The sequence below is a fragment of the Uloborus diversus genome, chromosome 5, assembly GCF_026930045.1.
Source record: "Uloborus diversus isolate 005 chromosome 5, Udiv.v.3.1, whole genome shotgun sequence".
Classification (NCBI taxonomy): domain Eukaryota; kingdom Metazoa; phylum Arthropoda; class Arachnida; order Araneae; family Uloboridae; genus Uloborus; species Uloborus diversus.
This window is the reverse complement of record NC_072735.1, coordinates 53038336-53065552: the sequence shown is the minus strand read 5'-3', so window position 1 is coordinate 53065552 and position 27217 is coordinate 53038336. Positions and strand designations below refer to the sequence as shown.

The 27217-nt window shown below is 33.3% G+C and overlaps 1 protein-coding gene across 1 annotated transcript in view; it reads left to right on the top strand.

The window, feature by feature from the left end:
* Positions 1-6365: 6365 nt before the first annotated feature.
* The window catches only part of LOC129222452 (uncharacterized), a 114559-nt gene continuing 93707 nt past the window's right edge, over positions 6366-27217 (top strand). The window contains exons 1-4 of the mRNA XM_054856966.1: positions 6366-6442; positions 14365-14470; positions 23034-23160; positions 26256-26432. Coding sequence (XP_054712941.1) covers positions 23050-23160; positions 26256-26432 — 288 coding nt within the window. The 5' untranslated portion in view covers positions 6366-6442; positions 14365-14470; positions 23034-23049. The remainder of the gene's footprint in view (positions 6443-14364; positions 14471-23033; positions 23161-26255; positions 26433-27217) is intronic.

Here is a 27217-nt window from a genome sequence, read left to right as displayed (position 1 = left end):
GATGACGTCACAAATGATGCTCTTTGGCACATTTTGTACCGCGTTTTCACGTTATGATAATCAAGAAGCGAATTAAAATAGCGCTCTACGCTTGCTATCATCCATATGGTTGCCAATACACGTGAGTAAAGATGCGAATTAAATATTTTGATCTGTGAATGGCAACACAGAATGGCATTTCATCATTTGTGATGTCATCGGCAAGAAATGTAAACAATGAAAGCGGAACGATTTAAGTATTTTTTTAAAAATTTTAAACTTAAACAAATTATTTAAAAAATGGTTAGATCCTATGTTTTTAAGCGTGTTCTTTCACAAAAAAAAAAAAACAAAAAAAAAAAAACAAAACCGCTTTTAAAATTTTGGAAACGACCCCATTGAAAAGAAACTGTTAAAGCATTTATTGCTCAGGTATTTTGGAATAAGATTGAAGATCGAAGCATATGGAAGAAATGTTTAAGATTTACTGACTAATTTAAAATTTTCTTTCAGCTCAGAAACTATCAGTTTGTTGAAGTTTGAGAAGCTAAAAAGAATCATGTCGGGTATGAGTATGTAGTCTTATTTACATTCATAATAGTAATGTGTTAGTACACCCAGAAATGATTAAGTAATTTGTTTCAACTTTGCTATATGGGCAACCAATTTAAAATACTATGGATTGTAAGGAAACTAACTTCAGAACTATATCAAGGACACAAGTTTGAACGTAATGCGTTAAAAAGAATAATACACATAAATGAACCGCATTTTTACACATTTTTTTTTTTTTTTTTAAATTCTCTGAACTGGTAACTTCTTTAGAAACTAAATCGTTTTTATATCAATAATTGTGGATACAAAATGACGGAAAAAGAAAAAGTTGAAAATAAGTATTAATTTAAGCTGAAAATAATAAAAAAAAACTTTCATAAAAGAAAAAAAAATGCAAATAATTACATGCACGTGGGTTTCGGGGCAACAAATCCCGAAAGCGTATAAATTGAAGAACACCCGAGAGCGGATGTAATGTCATTTGAAAACTCTTATCTTCTGTACTTAAAAAAGGCTTTAGTAAAAGCCTGAAACACGTTTATGCAATTTTCGCATTTATTTTTCTTTATAAGCGTTGTTCTTAACCTTTTTCTTATTTTTTAAAAGCAGAAGTGGAGTTTCTGAAATTCATAAAAAAGCTGACAGTTGCAATTTGTCCACTACGTCTGATATGGAATTAGCAAGCGTCCAGTTTTGACAAGTCTATCTGATATCTGAATGAGGGGGAAAAGTAAAAAATTAATTCTCGTGCTCCATTAATTTCAATGTGACTTTACTAGGATGCTAATATACATCTGCAAAAGCTGGCGTCCCTGAAAATTAATAGATGCCTCCCTTTCCGCCTGCAAAACGGGTGTTAGCCTTTCCATCTTATCGGTGGTCAGACTGTATAACAGATGTTCGTTGCTCTTAGCAATGAGCAATTTAATATTTATCTCAGCTTTCAATAGCAGTTACTTTCTATGGAAATGTCCCATTTGATGTTAAAAATTGGCAGAAATAATAACACACTTTTTAAACGATTAATTTTTGGCCCGTATCTATACGTTCCATTAAATTTTTTAAAAAGAGTACGTCATTTATAAAGAATTTATAACATTCCCAATCATTCACTGCGATAAATGATCGACCATTTTTGATTTTAAATGCTTTGCGAAGGGTGTAAAAATTAAATTTGAAGATTTTCTTAAATGTTATAGGTATAAAGAACGAGTCATGTATTTCACTCAGGGTTTTGTCTTGAACGAAAACCTAAAATCAGTATAAAATTTATGGGAGAAAAGAACAATTACAAAAAATGATTCCCCCATAAGAAGTACTACTTGAAAAGCATTTTGACAGTAATACATTTAATATTTGTTGTAATAGGTAATTTGGGTAGGTTGAAATAGGTAATTTGTAAGGGTAATTTTGTTAACATTTCACTGTCCCAGTTAAAAAATTGTTAGAAAAATACTCATATTGGTTTAACTATTCGACATCTTTTTTGGTTGCAGGATTTGTTTCTCAGCTGTAGTTTGCTAAGTTTCTTGAAAATTAAGTTGATAGCATTATATTGAAAATGTTGCATGTTATAGATGAAAAAACTAAAGAAACATTTAAAGTTTTTCGGAAGAAACCCCACGCTCCCCATGAATATTAGTGCTATTATCATACAAATAAATACAGATGTTTAAAAGAAGTTTCATAATAAAACATTACACAGTTAAAATTGCTTTTCAAGTATGTTTAGGTGATTCAAAACATTTTTTTTTACTTCAGTGTGTTGCTAGCTCAATGTTCGCTTTAGGAACAAAAGCTTTGCTGAAATATATGAAACTTTATGTGTTATTTACCCCGATAAAATTGCAGGATATTTAGGATTTAGGGATAAGTATTTCCCTAAACGTAAAACAAAACGTCTTAAACTTACAGTAATCCGTCATTTACTGAAATATATTGTTATTTGCCGATATAAGTTTTCTTGAGGATTATGTTCATTTTACTGTTTACGTATAAGTTGCACATTTTTATGCGCTAAATTACATTTGTAAATATTTTTCTGGGATTAACGTTTCATACTTTTAGTCTTACGCAGGTCTTTTAGATGGTCTACTGAGAGTAAGAAGACTATCACGGTAAGTTTAAATAAGCAATAAAATTAAGCTGTTTTAATTCTTGCGAAACGTAATTTATTCAGTAATATAATGTTAAATTTTTTTTCTGAGCAATTGTTCTTTTATCATCTGCTTCGTAAAACATTTTTTTTACAATCATCTATTCGCAATTTCAATAAACTATAGGGGCGCTGCAGCTACTGTCTAATGGCGGATGAAAAAGGTAAAACAAACGCATGCCGTAACTTATAACTTGCTTTGACGCTTAGTGAATGACAGTAAATTTTCATCGTGTTTGTGGGAAGCTTTCTTTTCTATTCTTCTGAAATTACATTACACCACAAACTGTCTGAAACCTGTAATTTACCCCAAAGAAAACACGTGGAATGGAATGTTTTACCTTTTTCTTCAGTATTGTTAATCAGCGCAAGATAGCGTATTCGAGCTCTGGAATTGCGAATAAAAATGGACAAGAAAAGCTTTTTATGTTTTATAAAATATGTTCATGGTTTTGAAGTGTCATGAAATGAGTATGAGATTAAACATAGTGATAAAAACTGTTGAACTATAGTAGTTTTCCCCAAAAAGTTTTCTGAGAAACAACGTGATACATTACTAACACTTTTGCAGTCTGAAATCCTTGTCATCAATAACAAACTTCAATTATAGATATTGATTACATAAATAATGTCTTGATTAACTTCAATTAGCATTAAAACTTCAAAAATATGGAATAATTTGGGACATATTCAGGGAATTCTTTTGTGAGGCTCATGCCCAGAACATGCTTAACAAAAGTTAATAAGATATATTCGGATGCTTATCGAAATTAAGAAAATTTTAGTTATTGAAATTGACGTTAATCAACAATAAGTTTTGAGAATGAAAGAGGAAATTAAAAACCTTTTCCTTTTTTATTCAGAAAGCTAAAAGCCATTTGGCAGTGAAGAACTTTTTTAAAGGTTTTAGTGGCTGCTATGAATTTTTCGTAGCTCAAACTATAGTTATTTACAAAACTATGCGTGATCAGCATGGATATATACCGTCCCTGCCTATTTCAGTGTTGAATTCCGCAGTGTTCTTCAAATTCAGAGTCACGCTTAGAATTAGCAATCGATATTCTTTCTAAAGTTGTGCTAGGTATGATAATGTGTATAAAGAGAAGGGACAGAGCTATTTTTGGTCTTCTGAGGTAAGAAAAACTTTCATGGTTTTACTATCGATGCAGGTTGGTACTTTAAGCTCACAAAAGAGCTTATTTTTAGAGCTGAAGAACAAAAAGAAGGAGTTTGGGTCTTGAAAGTTTCTTCTGCTGTGTGAAAATTCATGGTCATATTTTGCACATCTGACAAAGAAACTCTTTCAAAAATTTTTATGAGGAATTTTCAAGTGCCCTTCTCATTTACTTGACTTTTTTCGCTAGCTGTTTTCATTTTTCCAAAGCTCAACCAGGAATCTTATGTTTTCCAAATAAAGAGATGTAAAAGGAACGGAAATGATTTTGAAAAAAATTATTGGATAAAGTGGGATGCTTTAGAAAAAAAAAAAAAAAAAAAAACAGCTCTGTTAGCATGGCACTCAAACATTGAGGACAAGTTTAAGAACTTCTTTGAAGTCCTAGAAAATTATGTTTAAAGAAAAAGATTTTCTGAAACTTAAAAAGTTAGTTTTTGTTTGTGAAAGCTTATTTTTGAGGGTCTCGTCATAATTGTCTATCGTTACCTTAGAGCAGCAGTACGACATCTAAGGACAGGAATAACAATAAAATTTCATACTGTTGCTTTGATGCGACAATATGATGAATTATGGAAATATTTTTACAAACTGAATTTGCTACTTATTATTTTATTTAATCTCACTTCGTTAACCTTAACTTCTTTCGTATCATTTAATGATGAGGAAAAAAAATCGCATTGAACAATGTTAGAACAAATATTTTGTTCTTTGCATTTTCCTGAAGTATGCAGTTGTTGAAGTTCAGTGAATTTTTTAACTATAACATATGAATAAGAAAATTCAGGTTCTTTTGGAATAAAATTGACCATTTCTCGAGGTTGAAAAGTTACTTCAAAGATATTGCTTAAATATTTCTTCCTCTGCATAATATGGAAAAAACCCATAAAAGTTAAACTAAAAGGTGATTTTCTGCTATGAATTGACAGTGTTGCTCTATAAGATTGCTCTTACATAAGCATTGTAGCCACATTCATGTTTCAGGTTTACATAATTATCAAGATGGTTATAAATCACATTCAATATTGTCCTGCAGAAAACCGGTAAAAAGCGTATCAACTGCAAATTTGCAGCAAAATATGCTTTAAATAAACGAACGGAGATACAATGACCTCTCACTTATACGCGACCAAAGGGGACAAGAAAATTTTCGCGCACAACTAAGGTTCGCGCATAAGTGAAAACCCCAAAAATAAGCTTAAATGTAATAAATTAACATCAGTTACAGTGATACCAATAGTACACTACTAATGCTAATGAATAAATACGCACATAATTTCCGTTTATGCATTGTAATTTAATAAAAATGTATAATTTATTGTGCTGTTTATCATTTTTCATACACTGTACAGTGTACAGCATTTAAGCGAATGCCTCAAAACCTAAAAAATGTCTCGTGATCAGAGCTATAGTCTACGAGGATGCAAAAGATCCACGATAGGCTGCGTTAATGCTTACCACTTGACCACGACGTTTTAGTGACGTCAACCTTTTCGTATATAAGCCATTCTCCCTTCTTGATGTCAATCAAAAGACTAATTCCACCCCCAATTGCGCACTTGTGCGAAAAAGAACGCGATCTTTAAAGAATCCGAACAATGGAATGAAGGCGTGTGAATGCATTCCAAGAGACAGAACAAGAAGGGTACAAATATTCCGATAAGCAAAGCGTAAATACGCGATTTAACTAAAACTTGAAAACATTTTATCGCGCATAAGTGAAAGGTGCATTTTAGGTTTCACGTGTAAATGAACAAGAGTTAACATTGTTTTCCTTTATCGCTGGCCGGGCCCGTGAGAAAAACGCGCATAAGTGAAAAACGCGTATAACAGAGGTCGCGTATAAACGAGAGAGCACTGTAGTTTCAATCATTAGTGATGTTTTATACTTTTTACTCCATGTCACATTTAAAAGATATCGTCTATTTTTATGCTTATTCCTCTACTGCCCAAATTATTATTTCAACATATATAAGGTGGACTTTTGTTTTGATTTTTTTTATACTCTTAAAGTAGGTTTGTGGCTTTGTGAGTGTAATTAATTTGGGCCAGTATCAACAACTTAAATGTAAAGCAGCCATATTGCACAAATCAAGTCACACTGGTCAACAAATTAATAGCACTCCTATAGGGAAATATTATGATGAAATTTTATGTGACCTCAGAGTCAAGATGGGCAATAAAGGATTAATCAAAACATAAAATTTCTACAGTTGTGTTGTGTATGAAAAGTTTTTTTGTTTAAAATATCTAGCTATAGATGATAACACTCTGAGGCACGGTCGCTTGGTTTGAAGATACCATTTTTGAAAAGAATTCATCAGGCAATCGACACAGTGGTGTCAACGATCGGCTGAAAAATAATTTAAAAATTGATTTTCTCAATCAAAGTCACCTCTGAGGGTTAAGGACTTAACTTTTGTTTCACCAGCAAAGGACTCTCGCCACAATTTACTTTATGGCAGTAACAGCCCATCGTCTAAAATTTATTTTATAGATTGCAATACCTAGAAGCGCAGCTGGATTTGGTTTCACTGTTGCTTGGACAAAGCCACCTCAAGTGGATTTTGTGAATGAAGGTAAACTCTTTACATTTTTGTAATTCTATGGAATATAAAACATTGCATCATTCTTTAGTTAATATCAAAAGTAGAAATCAGGTTCTGTTCAGGTTCCATCATGGTCAACTTTTTATTTACTATAATTCATGGTAACTTCATACCTTTTCGGCTATATTTGTGCCACTTCAAATTTTTTAGTGTGTTAGAAAAAAATTGAAGAACCAACGATGCACCAATCCGGTAATGTTATAAGTTTTTCTCTCTCTATTTTAAGAAAAGTGAATTGACAATGTTGTACGCAGCTGGTTGCACCATTCAAAAATTTTGAAGTTGCTAAATTTAAAAATTATTTTCGAAGTTGTTAAAAATGCTAGTCTTTCATTGCAATAGTCCATGAAATGAATATAAATGGCATAAATCTTGTGAGGCTCTGCAGTAGGGGAAGAGTGGGTACAGTGAGACACGAAAATTCAAGTACATTTTTTATTATCAAAGAACCTGAAATTAATAGAGGTGGGCAATGTCGTTCTTTTTAATGATCCGTTCATCAGAGGATCGTTCATTCTTTTGATCCGTTCATTTAAAAAAGTTGCAAGTGATCTCTCTGCACGACATACTAACATACATTCGATATGTTTCATTAGATCAGTAATATTCTTTGATGAAGGAAAGATAACTAAGTTTATCTAAAAGTAAGAAAATATGCCTATGAAAAATGAATCGAAAAACTTTATTCAGGTATAGATGCATTAAGCAATTACAAAGTAGCTACACACTTAATACGCTGCAATACTTCGAATTTTTAATCACATCAATGGAATAAGACCACCCCTTGAACCAGGTGTTTCCTTTCAGGGCTTGGGTGAAGGGGATCAATGGCCCCCCCTTTAAAAAACTAACGTTTTTACATATAAACTGGCGTGGTTTCAGTTTTTAATAAAATTTCATTGAGTTCACGCCTTTTATCGACCCCCCCCCCTCAGTTTTAAAATATCGAAATAATCGGGCCTGTTTTGAACTGAAATAGGCACTATTTCTTTGTTTATACGGAAAAAATGATAAGGAAGTCACGTCGTTTAAATATTTGTTAAAAGTTGTCTCTTGTATCTGATGCATATTTCAAAATATTTTCAATCCACTAGATTAAAAGCTGGAATCATTCACCAATTGGAGCAAAAGCTTCGCAGAGCTCTTCAGTGGGCTGTTTTCCTTTTACATCTTCACGAACTCTCATTGCGGCATCTCTTCCAGTTTGTTGATGGTTCAACATCAGGCTCCAAATCTTACTCCAGTGAAATTAGAAAAATGCTGTGCGACTCTGAAAAGCGTCCCATAGCTGTTTAAAGCCATTAGAATGCAAGTTAACCCGACGATATTGAGTAAAGACCAACAATATTTATTACTAATATCTCATGCCACGAAGTAAGGCGTATGTTCTTTTTATCTTCCTAATCGCGATCTGGGTGCGCTAAATATGTGTCTCTGTCTGAAAACAGCTAATAGAATATTGAGATTGTACACTTCTACTATAAAACCACCAACTAAGTTTCCAATTTTTGTCAGATATTAATGTATGTACTCCGTCCTGCTTTAGAATAAAAACCAACCATTCTATTAGAGACGGAGCTAAGCATGCGTGGGAATTCCTTCGCGCATCAAGATACGTGCCAAAAAGGTAGCAATGTAATCAATTCCATCAATTGCTCCAAAAGGTACATTTTGTAGTTTTAATAACGTATAGTTAACAAGTTTTATAAGTAACTTTAAAAAATTTTCCTCAATGAACAGAACTCTATATCCTAAATGCAATTCTGATTTTTTGCATATTTCCCAGCGAATTTTTATAACCATATAAAAACATTCATTTTAAATCGAACTTGTTCTTACATGCTATTAGCTGTTATATTATCATTAAAGGCCTTATAAATTTTTAATATCTATTCACCTCAAAAGCCACACGATTTTAAAAAAAAAATGTTTTTTTTTTTTTTTTCCATTGACATTTAGTCCTCTTGCCAGAGCAGAGAAAGAGATAGGAAAAGAAAAAGATAGGTTTTCCTATCTCCTTAACCTAAAGGTAGGGAAATGTGCATAATAATTTGTGTTAAGAGTCTACAAAGTTAAAGACAGGCCCGTTATTTCAAATTTTTCCAAGGGGAGGGGGGGATAAAGGGCGTGAACTCAATGAAGTTTTATCAGAAAACCACAAAATCATGCCCACTTATGTGTAAAAACGTTAGTTTTTTTTAAAGTAAGGGGGGGGGGCATTGACCCCCTTCACCCTAACCCTGAAGGAAAACACCTGATTCAATGGATGGTCTCATGCCGTTGATGTGATTAAAAATTCGAAGTATTGCTGCGTATTAGGTATGTGGCTACTTTGTAATGTGTGACTCACTCGTATTTAAGGAATTTTATATATAATTCTCAAAATTCAGGCCTTTTGCCAGAGCAGAAAAAATTAACTCACAGGTTTGAAATTTTACGCAGTAGTTTGTGTTAGGAAGTTAAAAAATTACCGCACTAAGGCTTAAAGTTTAGCGGAATTTAAAAGATTTTGTAAATTTTCTCTTTATTTGTTGTTTCTCTAAAAATCTCAAAAACCGAAATCTCTTGCCAGAGCAGAAGACATTACCTCGGAGACACGAAATTTTGCACAGTAGTTAGAGTCATAAATTTTCCGCAAAATGACTAAGTGCATTGCAGAGTTTTGACTTTTTCGGCCCATCCTAATGTATACATATGGTATTACTACTAGACCACGTATAACGAAAAAGGTAACAACAAATATATCGGTAGCTCAGCCGGAATACCGCATAGTTTAATTTAGAAAAAGACTGACTTTAATATTAGGAAGCTTCAAAAATTTTTCACAGTACCGATGAGAACAGGAAAAAAAAAAAAAAAAAGCAACACTTTTTAAATGGGGGAAAAAAGAGGCAGCTGTAATCTTTTTAAAATCTTGTGATATTGAATGTAAAATAAGCGACTTTTGGAAGTCGTCAAGTAAGTTAAAAACTAGTATGTTGTTGCCATCACGAAACTTTCTTCTATATTTTTCCTTTTTCTGATCCCTCCCCATGCTTGACGAGGAAGCAATATTCCTAACAAAAACAAAATTACACATGCAAAAACTTGACGACCATCCCAATGTCTGAATTATTGTAAAAACAAAACAAAGAGCGAAAATTGAAAGTTACTTTAAAAGCCTTACTTGAATTAATTACAAATATTTTATTTATAAACAAACATAAGATGGCAACAGTTAAAAATTTTAAATCATTGAGATAATATTTCCGATCATTTCCATACAATTAAAATCACGAGAAATACGCAGACGACAATCTATTACGATTTATCTTTCTTATTGTTGCATTAATAAAACTATTTTTATTCGCAAAAAAAAAAAAAAAAAAAAAAAATCAACACCTCTTGGAGCGATTGGAGTCAAAATTGAACCAAAGCCTGTTTACGTATGGATTCACATATATTCCAAATTTCAACCAGAACGTAGCATTACTTCTTGAGATAGGGCACTCACAATGGAAAAAAAGAACGGGCGATTGCGCTACCCCCTTTTTAGCTGTTGACACCAAAATAAAATCAGCTCTTATACCCACTAAGGGCTACTTGTCAAAAATTTTTTGTTTGATTCCGTTCGTTATTTCTTGAGATACAGCAGTCACAATTGACGACAAAAAACGTTCTATAACTCAACCCCCGTTTGAGCTATTGACACCAAAATTCAATCAACACCTGCTCCTGTTGGGGGCAACATATGGACCAAATTTTGTTTGATTCCGCCAGTTACTTCCTGAGGAATAGCAAGCACGCGTAACTCAAAAAACGTCCCATTGCTCCACCCTCCTTAGAGGAATTCGCGCCAAAAACCAATGGGCACAAGTTCACATATGGTCACATATGTGTACCAAATTTCGTTCAGTTTCATGCGGTAGTTTTTGCTGTAGAGCGGCCACAAAAAACTGGTCACACACAGACGTGACACACACACACACACACACATACACACACACACACACACAGACAGACAGACATTTTCCAAAAATAGTCGAAATGGACTCAGCACACCTTAAAACGTTCGAATCCGTCAAAATTCGAAATTCGAAAATTTGCACGAATCCAATACTTTCTTCTATATATTAGATATAGAAGAAAGTAATAAAGCCAAATCAATATAGATGGTAGTTGATAGGGATGTTATAGAAAACAAAAAAATGGCCAGAAAAGTGATAAATGGTATTTTTAGAAGGATTTTAGCATTTGCTTGGGACAGGAAGTGGGCATTTTGTTACTAATCCAAGCAAGGTACGCAAAACTTTACTAATGGACACATTGGAAAATACGGTTACTACAACGGTTAAAGAAAAATGATGAATAAAAAGCAGAAAGTAAAAAGGTTCGAAGTGAATGTATTGTACTTCACTGAGAAAAAGAAAATTTGGAGATTAAAATAGAGTTAACAGTTTGAAGATTAATGTATTTTTTTTTAATGCGATTTTATCCCAAGTGCATCAATACAATGTTCCAAATCGCTCACTGTTCAAAACAACGGTCGTTCATTTTTTAAGTGAATGAACGGATCCGTTCATTTTAAGGATGCGTTCTTTTTGATCCGTTCATTCATGAACGACACATCTCTAGAAATTAAATTATTTCGAATAGTACAATATTTGTCACTATAAGAGGAGTTAAAAAAGTGCGCCTAGAAAAAACTACGAGTTCACACAAACCAGAAAAAAAAGGAAAAAAAAAGCGAAATGCAATTTTGTCTCACTGTTCATCTGGTAAGTGAATTAGCGAACTTTGAAAGAGAATCTAAATGGCAACAAACAATGGAGATATTTAACTGTTCAAACTATGATCACGTAGTTATTTTTCTTACATCATACTTAAAAGCAATTTTTTTTCTATAATATTGTTCACATTATGTCAATCTGACTGATCGATCTGAATAAAATAGCTAAACAAAAAATAAATTGTCTGTTGTCTCACTGTTCTCCCTGTCTCACTGTACCCAATTCTCCCTTACAAATAGGTGGTCTTTAAACCTTTGGAAACTTCATTCTTCTGCATTAAAGTTACACTACTTCTTTTAAAATAATATATTTTGTGACTCATTTCGGATGTGACTCAAAGTTACCCCAAATGGCAGGATAGTTTAGCCAGGCTAATAGTTTATTTAAAATAGGTTTAATGAAGTTTATTTGAAAAGTCTAGAACACTGTAAAAAAATTCCGAAATGTTACTGAGCATTTCCGTGTAACGTTTCAGGAACTCGATGGTTTTTACCCACTTCCTGGAAAAATCAAGTATCATTGTCAAAAAGTTTCCTGACTTTCTACAAATTACATGACTGCAGACTTCTTTATGTTGCGGAAAATATTTCCAGCTTCGAATTTAGAGATTAACTGAGCGTATTTATAAAGTGTATCGATTTCTGATCGGTTACGACCCGTCCAAGCTGATTAAGCTTCCAAAGGGAGCGAGTAGGTATAAACTACGTTGCTTTGCAAGTATTGCAAGCGAGTAATATTCTCGATACTTGCTTGTAATTCCGGCGTAGCTTTGGCCATATTTTCTTTACTGCTTATGGAACTTTCTTCATAAATCAGGAAGGGGTGCCAAACTATTATATTATACCTACTTAAGTTTACTATAAATTTCCAGAAACACGACTGACTCTAAACGGGAAGGTATCCGATTTTTTCTAGAAGCTTCCGGGATAATTTCAGGAAGGTTACTGCATTTTAGCGAAAAACATTCCTGGTTTTTGTAAAGTATCTTACTGGTAAAAATTGGGCACATCAGCTGGCCATTATTTTTCAGAAACGTTTCTGAATCGAATTACAGTGAATCAATGGATTACTAGGGGGCTATCGCCCCCTGCTCGCTATCGCTCGCCAACCCCCGGAACTGCTTACGCAGTTCCCTGTGGATCGCTTCGCGATCCATGCTCGCTTCGCTCGCTCGCTGTATGCCAATACATTAGCCTAGCTAAAATTTTCCGTAAAAATTAAAGTTGGTAATTGCATTTAGGTCACCATCCATTTAACCAATATGAAAATTACGTTCATAATGTTAATTTGTCTGCTTTAGCCAGATTTTCGACAGTTTAACTTTGCTGTATGTAAGATGACTGCCTTGGCAATGTGCACAACTTTACCATTATAGATACAAAAGTGTCTGTCATTGCTTTGGAGAGATTGCACTTCTACCTGTTGGTCCGCGGAAGGTATTTTATTTCCCTTCTACCACCCATTGGAAAACCAATGAAGGCATTCCCCTATCCGCCACCTGGGGACGCGCCCTCTAGGGGTTACAGGCTCCCCCGAGGGATGTATTTACATTATTTACACTCTTATATATTTACATATTTACACTCTTATATATTCTAATCTGAGAAAACTTCCTCATATACACAATTAAAAATGTCCCGTTTGGGAGCCACAACTGACACTGCTTCAAAAGATCTTGTTCTTGATAATGCCACATAGAGCTGGCCATGACTAAAAACAGGCTCAGAGAGCACCAAACATATTTTCTCAAACGTTTGTCCTTCTTGTTGTTATTCTGAATCCTTGCCACGTCACGAACAAAAAATGGTTTAACTAAAAACGCGAAAACTCGCCAAGGCTACTTTGCTTGCACAATACTAAAACTACTATAACCCTAAACAAATTTGGCGAAACCTTTCAGCTGAGAATAAAAGGAATAAAGTAAATTCTTTCTCGGTTATTCATTTTGAACTGAACTGTCGTACTGAAGCAGAGAATAGACGACGCTCAAAGCGCCTACGCGTTCAAAACAACATTGCCGATGAACATGATTGTGGAGCAATGTGTGAAGAATGCGAATTTTGTGGTGCTCTTTATTGGCAGAAAGAGCGTAATACTGCAAATAAATATACTAAATGTTGCCATGACGGAAAGGTGCGGTTACCGGCATTGTGTGACGCACCTGATCTGTTGAAGGAACTGCTGACTGAAAATTCCCCAGCCGCTAAAAATTATCGGCAGCGAATCAGAGAATACAACTCTGGAAATGGCTCGTCTTAAATTGGATTCAAGAACGGTTTCCTGCCTTCTTTGAGCTTTTCTTTGCTGATTAAGGTTGAAATGGGTCACAGCCCGACTCAAACTCATCTCAAAAAAAAAAAAAGTTCGTTGAGTATTCTGTGATTCAAGATTTCAAAACAACGTAGAAGTTTGTTTACATGATTTATCGGCGAAGTGTTGCCAACAGAGGTTTAGAAATTCACCCCTTCATTTGCCGGCACGTAAGAGAATTATATATATAGATTCGTACGACGATAGTAACAAACATTGTAGGTATATTAAGCAGTAAGTTACCGTCCTTAAACCAGGGAAAAGCACAGAACTACGTGCAATACACCGACAGCCTCATTATCACATTCAAAGATTGAAGTTTCGTCCTTGTTATGGACTCATCAATCTGGAATAGTGAATAACCGAGCAGGAGGCAGATGTTATCTCATTGAAGCTGGCGCCATACTGCATCGGTACAAAGTATGCATCGGTATATTTATGATTGATTGCGATTTATCGGGATTTTTTTGTCGATTAGCGGTAATTTATACTTGAGCTCCCTGGTGAGATAAATTTACTTTATCTATCAGTTTGTTGGCGTTCTCAGCTTCAATGAGATAACGTCTGCATCGAGCTCGGTTATTCACTATTCTAGGTAGATGAAGGACGGAACAAGGACGAAACTGCAGTCTCTGGATGTGATAGCCGGGCTTTTGGTATATTGCGTGTATTGCAAGTATAAATCCAATACTTTTTCATCAGACTTTCTCAGATTAAAAGTATTGTGCTAAAGATATTATATTCGCATGTGAATTAAACATGGATATGCAATAATGGAAAAAGTACTTTTGATGCAATAATTCTTCTTTATAGGAGGAGCTGCATCAAAAGCAGGTCTTCTACCTGGTGACAAGATTATTTGTATCGACAAGATAAAAGTTACCAAAAAGGGCAAAGAAGAAATTGAGAGCATTGTTAAGTACGTAGCTTTCTTTTACCCCTTGTAATATGTCTTTAAAATTTATGAATATAATGTTCAAAATAGAAATGCTTTAAAATTGTATTTTGATAATAATATAGTTGAAATACTTCAAGCTTGCTCAAACGTTTGAAAAAGGGAAAGGTGGGGCAAATCAAAATAAGCTCTTCATTTCTGCGTTTTCGTTTAGTTATTTGTTTTTTTTTTTTTAAATCAAATGCGAGTTTTTGAAATAATCACTCAATGGTTATAAAAATGCAAAAAAAGGTAGGTGGGTGGGGGGGGGGGGACATAAAAATAACAAAAAATAAATAAATAAATAAATAAATAAATAAATAAATGGAGAGAAAAGAAAAACAATTTACTCTGAAGATTATAAGATCTATTCTTGAGATTTTCAGCTCTAGAAATAAAATTTTTCCTTCGTTTGTTTTTTGATAATTTAAAACTTTGTGATGTATTATAATCTGAACTTTTAACTGTTGCTATATTGGAAATTTTTCAGAAATTATTCCTGTCTTAAAAATGATTTACACTATATCTTTTTCTTTATGACTAATTGATTTATTTTTATGATAATGATTATACTCACTCTCACGTCCTTTTTGTTTTCCCTTGCGTAACCGCTAACGAATATTTTTTTTATTTTGAAACGGCAAGGACTGAAACAATAACACTTAATAATTTTTCCAATTTCTGAGGAACAAAAAGAATTTTAGAAATGTTTCAGTCGTGCCTGGAGTAAATTTTAGATCGCGCGGAAGATTAAAACGAAACATTTGAGTTTAAAAGGAAAAAAAAAAGTTTTCAACCTTTTCTCGAGATGTAGTTAGCAATCAGTCCTTGATTTATGATTTTTGCAGCTACAATAAATTTATTTTGGCAACATTTTGATTTCATGGTAGTTTGCATTCAAAAATCAAAGATGCCCATTCCCAAAAGAAAAAAAAAGCTGATGTGTGCATCACATGACTTCCTTTTACACCAATTTAATGTCATTTCCCCATTATTGGCAATTTTAATGTGATTCAATTGCTTACTCTCTAAATATCACCAACAGTGGCAAAATTAAAACCAAATTAAAAAAAAAAACACACCAAATTTGTCACCAAGTTGGCGAAAAAAACGTGGCGACCAAAAGACTGGAGATATATCGCTAAGTATCCGACATATTATAACACAACTTGAGTTTACATCGAAATTAACAATGATTTCCTCCAAAAAGGGCCAAAAGACCCCCTTAGAAACATCCAAATGCAACCAAAAGGGAAGGTGCACAATTAGACATCACTAGGAGTCTACGTACCAAGTTTCAACTTTCTAGGACATACCGTTTTTGAGTTATGCAAGATACATACACACATACATACATACGCACATACATACGTACATACGGACGTCACGAGAAAATTCGTTGTAATTAACTCGGAGGTCAACAAAATTGATATTTCGGGTGTCTGTCGTTCCTAGGCATATATATATCCACGTGTGGTCGGGTCGAAAAAAAAAAACTCAACATTCATTCGGGGGGTGAGAAAAATGGAAATTAATGCAGATTTTTGAGTGAAAATTTTTTCACGAATACAATGTTCCTTTTTACTTCCTTTTACAAAAAAGGAAGTATTGTATTCGCGAAAAAATTTTGACTCAAAAATCGCCCTTAATTTCCATTTTGCTCACCCCCAAATGAATGTTGAGTTTTTTTTTCGATTCGACCACATGCGGAAAAGTGCCTAAGAATGTATAGACACGCGAAATATCCATTTTGACCATCACCGAGGTAATTACAACGACTTTTCTCGTGACGTCTGTATGTATGTGCGTATGTGTGTATGTGCGTATGTGCGTATGTGCGTATGTGCGTATGTATCTCGCATAACTCAAAAATGGTATGTCCTACAAAGTTGAAATTTGGTACATAGACTCGTAGTGGGGTCTAGTTGTGCACCTCCTATTTTGGTTGCATTCGGGTGTTTCTAAAGGGGTCTTTTGCACCTTTTTGGGGGGAAATCATTGTTAATTTCGATGCAAACTCAAGTGGTGTTATAATTTGGCGGTCACTTGGCGATATATCGCCAGTCTTTTGGTTGCCAAGTTTTGTCGCCAACTTGGCGAAAAATTTGGCGATTTTTTTTTTATTTTAAATCTGCTTTCAATGTGGCCATTGCTAGTGATATTTAAAGAGTTAGAGAGAGAATCCCATTAAAATTGCAATAATAGGGAAATAGCATTAAATTGGTGTAAAAGGAAGTCATGTGATGCACACATCAGCTCGTTTGTAAAAGGAAGTAAAAAGCAAGCCCTAAAAACGAAATTATCCAAAAAGAGACCAATTATACCTCCTGAAACAACTCCACTAAAAATTTCAATGGCGCAGTTAGCGCCATGATTAAATTTGTGGGCAATCATTTCATTATGTACCTCGGGGGGGGGGATGCTTTTAAAGTCGTTTGAATTTAATCGTGATATTTTTGGTTTATCACTTCGATTATTATTTCAAGAAATGATGGGAATATAAAGAGGACATTTTCAACATGAGTTTGAACGTATGTATCGGTATATTTGTGATTGTATGCGACTTATCGGGATTTTTTTTTGTCAATTAGTGGTAATTTATACTTGAGTTCTAGAAAGGTACTACCTTCTTTTTTTCTAACTTAGGGCTGCAGCTGATATTAAAATAATTTTCGTGCTCAAAACACAGGTGAAATATAAAAACATTAATTTTTATTTCCTTTTACAAACGAGCTGTTGTGTGCATCACATGACTTCCTCTTACTCCAATTTAATATAATTTTCCCATTATTAGGAATTTTAATGTGATTCAATAGTTTACTCTCTAAATATAACTAACAGTGGCCAAATCGAAAAAAGATTAATAAAAAAAAAAAAACCCAAATTCGTCGCCAAGTTAGCGACAAAACTTGGCGACCAAAAGACTGGCGATATATCGCCAAGTGTCCGCCAAATTATAACACCACTTGAGTTTACATCGAAATTAACAATGATTTCCCTCCAAAAATTGGCAAAACACCCCCTTAGGAACATCCGAATGCAACCATAAGGGGAAGGTGCACTATTAGACCCCACTAGGAGTCAACGTACCAAATTTAAACTTACCATGACATATCGTTTTTGAGTTATGCGAGATACATACACACATACACACATGCACACATACACACATACATACGTACATACAGACGTCACGAGAAAACTCGTTGTAATTAATTCGGGATATTTAAATTAATGGAATTAAATTATTGGATTAAAATGGATATTTCGGGTGTCTGTACGTTCCTAGGCATCTATCCACGTGTGGTCGAGTCGAAAAAAAACCCCCAACATTCATTCGGGAGTGAGGAAAATAGAAATTAAGGCCGATTTTTGAGTAATTTTTTTTTTTTTTTTTTTTTTTGCGAATACAATACTTCCTTTTTTGTAAAAGGAAGTATTGTATTCGCGAAAAAAATTTCACTCAATCGGTTTTAACTTCCATTATGTTGACTCCCGAAAAAATGTTGAGTCTTTTTTTCAACCCGACCACACGTGGATAAATGCCTAAAAACGTATAGACACCCGAAATATCCAGTTTGTCTATCCCGCAGTTAATTACAACGAGTTTCCTTGTGACGTCCGTATGCACGTATGTATGTATGTGCGGATATGCGTATGTATGTTGCATAACTCAAGAACAGTATGCCCTAGAAAGTTGAAATTTGGTACGTAGATTCCTAGTGGGGTCTAGTTGTGCAGCTCCCTTTTGGTTGCATTCGGATGTTCCAAAGGGGAACGTTTATACCTTTTTGGGGGGAAATCATTGCTAATTTCAATGCAAACTCAAGTGGTATTGTAATTTGGCAAATACTTGGCGATATATTGCCAAGCCTTTGGTTGCCAAGTTCCGTCGCCAACTTGGTGACAAATTTGGCGTTTTTTGTTTTTTTTTTTTTTAATTTGGTTTCATTTTGTCCATTATTGGCGATATTTAGAGAGTTAACTATTGAATCACGTTAGAATTGCCAATAATGGGGAAATAACATTAAATTGGTGTAAAAGGAAGTCATGTGATGCACATATCAGCTCGTTTTTTAAATAGCATAGGAAAATAATGAAAAAGATCTTCTTATATTATATGCATCTGTTTTTCAGAAACTAATATATGAATATTTGACTCCAAATTTGTAAAATTGTGAATGTTCGCACTCTTTGATTTGTAACCTTGAACAAAACTATTGGCCACACGGATCAGGCGCGCGGGCCGTAGTTTGGTCACCACTGTTAAAGAACATTCACGAGTAGTTTAAGTCGAGAGTTTTATTAAATAATATTCTCTGGAAATTTAGGTAACACCCTTGGTGTACGATTATTCATATTTTATAAACGAAAATGGATTGACCCATATTTTGAAAAGATAATTCTTGTCATCTTCCTTCTTCAATATCTAATGAAGTATTTGTTCGAACAGAGTGTTCAAAATCTCCTAGTAAACTTTCATTCATTTGTTATATAAACAGCAATGTTACCTAATCTTTTGGTCCACTAACGGATTAACCGATTTATTATTATGATCGCTTTCCCAGGCGGCTAAATTGAATTCGGGTACTTCAATATGTTTCGACTTGATAAACATATAAATCACATTCCCAGCTCGACTCTGCTTCAGTTTATATTTAACCGATTAATTCTGAAAACACATTCTAGATTTGAAAGTCAATTTATCATTTTAGTAATCTTCATCTGAATCTTTTATTTATGCGACACGTATATTTATTTCGATATTTCATCGTTCATTAGACGAAAGAGTTTTGAGCGATTAATTTTTGCTGTTTCGCTAAGTCTGTTTTGCCTTAAGTTTGCACTGGGCATAACACGTAAGATTATACCTAGTTCCAACAGTAGTGGTTTAAAGTCCCTCGGTATTTAATTTCAAGGTTAAATATATAGGTAAAATTCTGAAAAAAAAAAAAAAAAAAGAATTTAAAACCAACAAAATATAATTGAAAAAAAGAAAAAAAAATATGTAATAAGAATAAACAATATCAATAAATAATAATAATAATCATGATAACTACAATGCGTTTTATTTATTTAATTAAATTATTAATTAAACAGCGTTTTCGTCAAAGGGTGAGGCAACATTCAAGCAGAGTTTTAAATCATCAGTACAAACAATAGATATTTTCGCCACAGCGTTGTTCAGAGTACATTTTTTAAAATAATGGACATTTTTTGAAAAATGTACTGCGATGACCAGTTATTTTGGCTATTATCTTACTTAAAATTATTTTAAAAATTTTGCTCCATAAATAATTGAAAAAAAAAAAAAACCCCGTAGAAATAATGTTATAACTGCACAAAAAGCAATATTAATTACAAATGTGTGCTTCTGTGTTAGTACAAGGAACCCATTTTTCAGTGCAAAGAGAAGAAAGTGCTTATATTCGTCAAAAGTGCAAGAAATGTAACATAAAAAATGTAACTTAAAGCATATCATTAAGTGCAAATATAAAACATATTCGCCAAACGTTTTTTCAGTTATCTTTGTATCTATAAACTAATTTTTACACGGTAAAAAGAGCTCACTATAATTCCACAAAACATGTCTGATTGCAACAACTAATAGACAGACAGAAGTATAAAGTTCAATTAATGGGGATTAACTAAGACTAAAATTCTAGAAAATCTTTACTGTATTCCGTTTCTAACCTTTTTTTTTTTTTTCAATTTGATTTACTTGAAATACCTGCTGCACCGACACAAAAGAAAATGACAAATAAAATAAATTGGTGTTAGTCTAGTTTTAAGAAAATAATTTGCTTGAATAAATTTGAAATGTTAGCAAATCGGTAAAAACAGTAAAAGCTGATTTTTAGTATTAGTCTTTTTTCAGTCTTAGATTTAAAGTTTATTTGGATGCTATTGTTTCTCTTCAGACAGCATTTCTCTCATTTTTTTTCTGTTTTTGAAATTAATTTCAAATTGAAAAAGACTCCGCAGAAGTATTTTTTGTAAGAAAAATTAAAACTACGTGTGATCTTTCGAAAGCAAGATTACTGTTATAAATTCATTTTTTAATTAGTTATGAGAAGTCTTTTTTTTTCTTGACTGATTTCAAATACGTATCTAATTAATTTAAGGAATATTTTAAGCATAAACACATTGATGTTAAGCTGATTTCTTAAAATTTTCTAATATGTATCAAATTTTCTCATTCTCGTAAAAGTCAATTTGTGAAGTATTAAGGTTATGTACATTTCTATATTTTTTTATCGTAGAAGATTTGTGTGTGAGTAAGTAGTGTTAGTAAAACTTATTTAGTAATGACTTTGTACAAAATTCTAATGCTATTAGGTGATTGTATTTATATAGAGTTATTCATGATTCTATCCGGGGTTTCCAAGCTCTGTAGTAGAAAATCTAGGATGATTTGAGCAAAAAAGGGCATTTGAAGGGATACAGACTTAATTTAAGTTTTGTTGATGTATCTTGCGAGCAAAATTTAGCTGCAATAATCTTATTTGTGATACGTTTCACTTATCTACTGGTGCTACTACTAAAATAACCATTAAAATTATCATCAATAATAAGATGGTTGTAGCTAAATTTTGCTAGATTTAACCTATTTTATGGAGAAACATCGAACTTTATTTTTAAGAATGTAGTGGTAGTTATTACTTTCAATATTATCATCAACGTCATTTATATATGTTTAAAATGGGCAAAGAATGTGGGAAACCGGATCCAGTTGATTCAGAGTTAAGTTAATACAAGGGCTTTATGTGCAAAGAGAAGGGTAAACCGTGTCCAGTTGATAAAGGGTTAAGTTGATACAAGGGCTTTAATTTTCGAGTTGGGGACGTATATGCCCAAAATTGACATTGTTATTATGGAGAAGCAATCGACTTATAGTTATTCGACATACGTACGCGGGAGAATCTGCCTTTTTTTTATTTGAGAGTTATTTGTAAAAAATGTTTTTGTGCAATAAAGTAAATTTTTATGGTTTCTTTCAACTATCATATATTAGGTGTTTACAGGCCCGACGAGAGGCCATGTCAACCTAGTAGGAAACTAGCAGTGCAGGCCTTGGGGGCCTTGGGGGGGGGAACTGACACAAAAAAAAGAAAGAAAGAAAAGAAGAAAAGAAAAAAAGAAAGAAAAAAAAGGAAGAAAAAAAAAGGGGAGTGGGACTCCTAATAAGAGAAAACGCACAGATTAGGTCAAATTTACTCTTTTAATATTTACTGTTGTGGCACTAAAATTAGAGTTAATTGTTTTTTGGTAAACAGTTCTGATTTTTTCTTCTACTTTTTTTTCTTCTTTTTTCAACTATTCTTTACCTTCCTCCTTTTTTTTTTCTTCGTTTCCCCGTTTTTTCTTCTCTTTCTCCTTTTTTTTTCTTTTTTCTTTTTTTTTTGGGGGGGGGGCAGAAGGGCTCCGGCGACCGAACTGACAAGGGGCCCGCCTTGTCTCTCTGCTGCCCTGGGTGTTTAAGTAATTATATCAGATTAGGCAAGATACTTCTGTGTTCTTTAAAAAGTAAGCATGATTTTACGCGAAGGAAGTTGCTTATTTTCAAAGCAATTGTTTCATTGTTTTTGAGTAAACGTAATGTCTTTGTTTGGGTCAAGTTGATACATTGAATTTGCGTCAAGTTGAAATCTTGTAACAATTTGACTACAAATTTTAAATGCTTTTGTTTCTCCAGAAATGCTTAGAAAAACTCAAATTCAGGAAATTTCTCCTAAGTATTTGAAGGAGCGTATTTCCAAGAAGATAGCCATACTCATTTTGTATTAACTGTAAAGTAAATTTACGTTTGTCAACTAAATCTTACTTACACTTTAAACATTTTTAGAGTATTCTTTAAAAACAACTCTGAAGAACTTCCTTTCATTGCTTATTGCGTCAGCATAACTATTTATTGGTGTACCAACTTGACCCTCGTTCAGCATTAGTTGATACACTTCGGAAATTTTTTAAAAAGTTTTTTTCAATGAAACAAGTAATGGTAACAAAAGTGCTTGATGAAAAAACTGTAATAGTATTACATGACATTTTACTTGGTCCGTAACATTGATAACAAATATTATAAGATTCAGATGTAAAATTTGTATCAATTATACCCGGTAATATATCAGAAGAAATTTTTCTTAACATAAAGGTATAGTATTAAATTTTTTTTTTAAACTTGATTTGCTCATAAATAGAGATAGTTTTAAATACTTTTTCCAATATATTTTTCCTCCATCTTTCAATTTATATTTTAAACTTCAATCAATCAGCTTTTGCGAGAAAAAATATATTTTTATGTTAAACGCAATAAAAATACTGATATGAGATACTTCTCTCCACATAATTGCATTTCTACTTGCTAAGTCCAGATTACTGCACATTTGCTTTTTAAGAGATACATTATTTTTACTGAACTCCACTAAGAAAATTGTTTTAGATAAATAGTTATTTCGTTGCTCATTTTTACCTTACAGCTGCATGCGTAAAAAAATAAAATACACTGTAACTAAAAACTAAGTATTTTGCTTGTATTTATGTATTACAGGAAAGCGAAAGAAATTATGGAGGTGGAGATTACTCGACCGGAAGGGGAAATCGCAACACGAAAAAGACAAACTAGCCTAAGGCGAAAGGAATCCTTTACCAAGAAAGGCTCCAGGATGGTCATCCAAGTATGTATAGTGTGCAAAACATTTCTCGGATCGAATGATTTAATTTGATGTATTTCCTCTTGGAGTGCTTGATTTGATATTAAATTTTATTGTACGAATTTTGTTGGTATGCATTAAGTAGGGCTAGGTATGGTAAAATGAGGGGGCGGGGTGAAATCGCAAGTCTAAAATAAAATAATAATAGTGAAAAAAAAAAAAAGAAAAAAAAAACCGAGCTGATGTGTACACAATTTACTTTTTAAACATTTTGAAATTCGACTTTATTATTTTTGATTTGAACATTTAAAACAATAACATTTTCATTGAATTTCAATATCATGCTTTTTTCCAATGAGAAAATAGTTAGAACACTTAGTCTGTCAATAAAGCGTAAATATTTCTTATTTTACTTTTGAAGCACAGAGCTATTTATTCAACTTTACTCGTTACTTCGCTCATAGTGATTCTTAAAAATGTTTTTAAAGATTTTTTTCGAATTAAAGTTAAAACTTAAACAGGTGCAATATATTCATCCAATATATTCATTTACCATGCATTAAGCAGGGTCAACTCTAGTCGTTCTGCCGCCTTAGGCGATATTGACAAGTGCAGACCCCCCCCCCATTGATAAAATAATAATATATTAATAAAATAAAAATAATAGTAAAGTGCTTAAAATTAAAGTGAGTTTCTAGTTAAATTCCATACTTGGTTTTGCATATCCAAGCACTGGTACCCATACCCCAGGAGCCGGGTCTGGCATTAAGCTAGCTCTGTTAACACACATTCGGGAAGGGAAAATTTAGCTGAGAACCAAATATCAAAGTATTTGATAAGTAAACAAACATGGCAACCTTTCGTTATTAGAAGTACAAAAATTGTGTGAACGGAAGATTAGGGGAAGCTGCTTTACCCACGGACGGTTGAACCTACGGATTTGGTCGGGAAATCCTGGGTATCGTCAAGAGGGATCCTAATTGGAGTTCGTGTGTCGCAGCCCTCTCCAATACCCCAGAAAGTTTCAACCCCATCAAACGAACATTCAAGATTCTATCTCATTTTTTCGGTTTTAGTAGGATCTAAGTAAAAAATAACATGAGCAATTTCTTTTTTTTTTCGTCCGTCGTGTATTGTATTATTTATTTTTGTTGTAGGTATCATGATTCCTAAGATTTTGTTTCTGATTTTTAATGTTGTAAAACTGTGGTCCTGTCGATGTGTCTGCCTTGCAAAACCGAAATGGCATACCTTTGTACCCAAGGGCACTCAACCATGTCTACCCACGGACAGAAATTTTTAGTCTCCTTGAGTCCCACTTGAGTCTTCTTACGGTGTTTTTTTTGTACTTCATTTTTTTTTTTTGAGGTTGAAAGCTTTGAGATTTTTACCTGACAAAAATTGTCAAATTAGATGATAAGCTGCAAATTCTGCCAGAAAAATTTTTCAATCGATTATTCATTCCCAAAGACCAGCAAAAATTGAAAAGTAAATTTTTTCCGTGGGTACAGCAGTTTCCCCTATGCTTTTCTCCTTCCGCTTGTCATACGCTTTTGTAACGATAAGCTGTTTTGAATCGTACGCGCGATGGAGGATCAAGAGCTTTCAGTAACAAACAATAGTTTAACTACGCATTAGCGAATTCAAAAAATAAGGTGGGGGAGGGGGGGGCTCTTTTAGAAAAGAAACAACAAAAATGTATCTGGTTATCTTTTGTTTCAATTTTTATTAAATTTATTACTTAATTTTCTTTGGAGGTTCACGTGCTCATAAGCGCACATGGGGAGGAAAAGGCGCCATTTAGTATCGCACGTGACAACTAATATATTTCACTACAAATATATAATAATTTTAAAAAAATAATGAGTAAAATTTTTTCATTAAGAAATCACAGATACATTTATAATTTTTTTTCGCTCATTATTAAAAAAAAAAAATAGTTTCAAATAAATCTATTGGCCTTTAGGTTCTGGATCGGATGGCCGTTTTCCCTTGGCATGGCCCATGTAGAGAAACCGCCACTCAGGGGTTTCCCGAAGGTAAATTTTTCGGAGGGCGGAAACTCGCAATTTGCTGAATGGAACTCCAAATTTTGCCGAATCATCAGACAAAATTTGTCAAGTGATGATAATTTTTCCGAATTGTCAGACAAAATTAGCTAAATGATAACAATTTTTCCGAACCGTCAAAATTCACAGAATAAAGACATGTTTGGGAGGTCACAGTGACCTCTCGCGACCTGCTATTGGGGTGCCCCTCCCGCCGCTGCGCGGATTCGGTACAACGAAAGTGCTTACCGTTTTACCCAGCATTATCCGGCATGCCGCAAAATTCTGGGGTCACCAGATTTTCAGTAACATTTTCCTGGTTCTTTCCGGCGTGGCGGAAAAATCGAGGTAAGGAAAAAAAATAATACTATAAAAATATATGTTCAGCTTAAAAATGAATATAAGTTCTATACATATCTTATTAGTATTAATAAACAGTTTAATTTTGTAAAAATATTTACTAACAATGTCATTTGTTATTTTAACAAGAAAAATATTGTTTAATAACGAATAATTTTATAAAATTTAAATTAAAACTAAGTAAGCAAACATTTAGGCTGTAAGTTACCGCCCCGAAACGAGTGCTAAAGAATTTACCATAGCTGTTCAATAAATAAAAATCAAACTTACCTCTCTAAGAGGAACCTAAAATAATTGATGAAAAAAATTATGAACGAATCGCAGGAACGATGATTGCTTCTGAATTGATTACTTTATTGGCACATAATTCAATCCATTTATAATGACATACCATAAATAACAAGCACATATTATGTACTACACACATTTTTTTGAAAGATGGTTACTTTCGGGATTTATTTATTTTTTCCTTACAGAGGATTGCTTTCTGATTGGAAATGAATGGGGAAATTTACTTTTGTTTTGTTGCAAAATAAACCTCAAATCATCCAGCATGGCGGAAAATTCGAATATTCCGGCATGCTGGTTAACCTTGCTTTTTTCCGGCATGCCGGATAATGCGGGGTAATACGATAATTTCATTTTAGCTTCGAATCTAAATTGTTACCTTATCGATTGTTGAGTTGCTAATTAATTAAGTGTTCATCCTAGGACTGCGACATCATGTTATGGCGTAGAGAGCGAGCGCTACTGAAACTGCTGCTGTGTGAAGAAGAATTCTTGAACATGATTAACTTGGCAAAGGAAAGATTCATATTGCCGTTACGTAAACAATATGCGTTGGTAACCCCTATTGAAATAGATATATTATTTGGAAACATTGACCAGGTACGTTTAGAAGATTCTTTTGATTGTCTAAAAGTAAGCAATGTAACTAATGGCAAGAAATATATTTTTCTTATAAACGTAAAAAATAATTAAAAATAACTTTATATTATTACCTAAATGGTAACTTATAAGCAAAACTGGGATTTACCTTTTTTGTAGTAGCTAAAAATATTGGTTAACTAATGAAACTCTTCCTACTTATGCTTATTATTGAATTGTAACATAGCAATCAAATCTTTTCCATTCCACAATCCTAAGCAACAGCATAGCTCTGAACACTCATACTATCATCACAATAAGACTTGGCTTCATTCTAATAATTTTGAGCCAAAAACGTACGATTTTTATACAAAAGTTTATATTCTTCTTATTTGTGCGTTTATAGATAACTTTAAAAGATAAATATAATTTAGTTCAAATGGTCAGTAGTACTGAAAGAGTAGAAAATTGGAACTTTGAAAACAAAACAGGTGATGTGCAGTAGTGTGCCCATTAGTTACATTTTTCACAGTATCGCTTGTGACAACTTCTAAATAGGAAATAATTTGATAGTTCTGAAGGAAATAATACATACAGAGCTGTTCTGAAAATTCTGTCAAACATATTTTGTTTAGAAATGGCTGCAAGCGCAAATCAATTTTACTCATATTCTGCGTTAGCAAGTTTGCAATGCATTTTGCTAGATTCCGGTTTTTTCGCCTTCATTTTCAAAGAAAACTTTCTACAATTTAGAAGACTTTCTGCCATTTGTGCATAAGTCTTGAGTCAAGTCGGCGTCATTCATG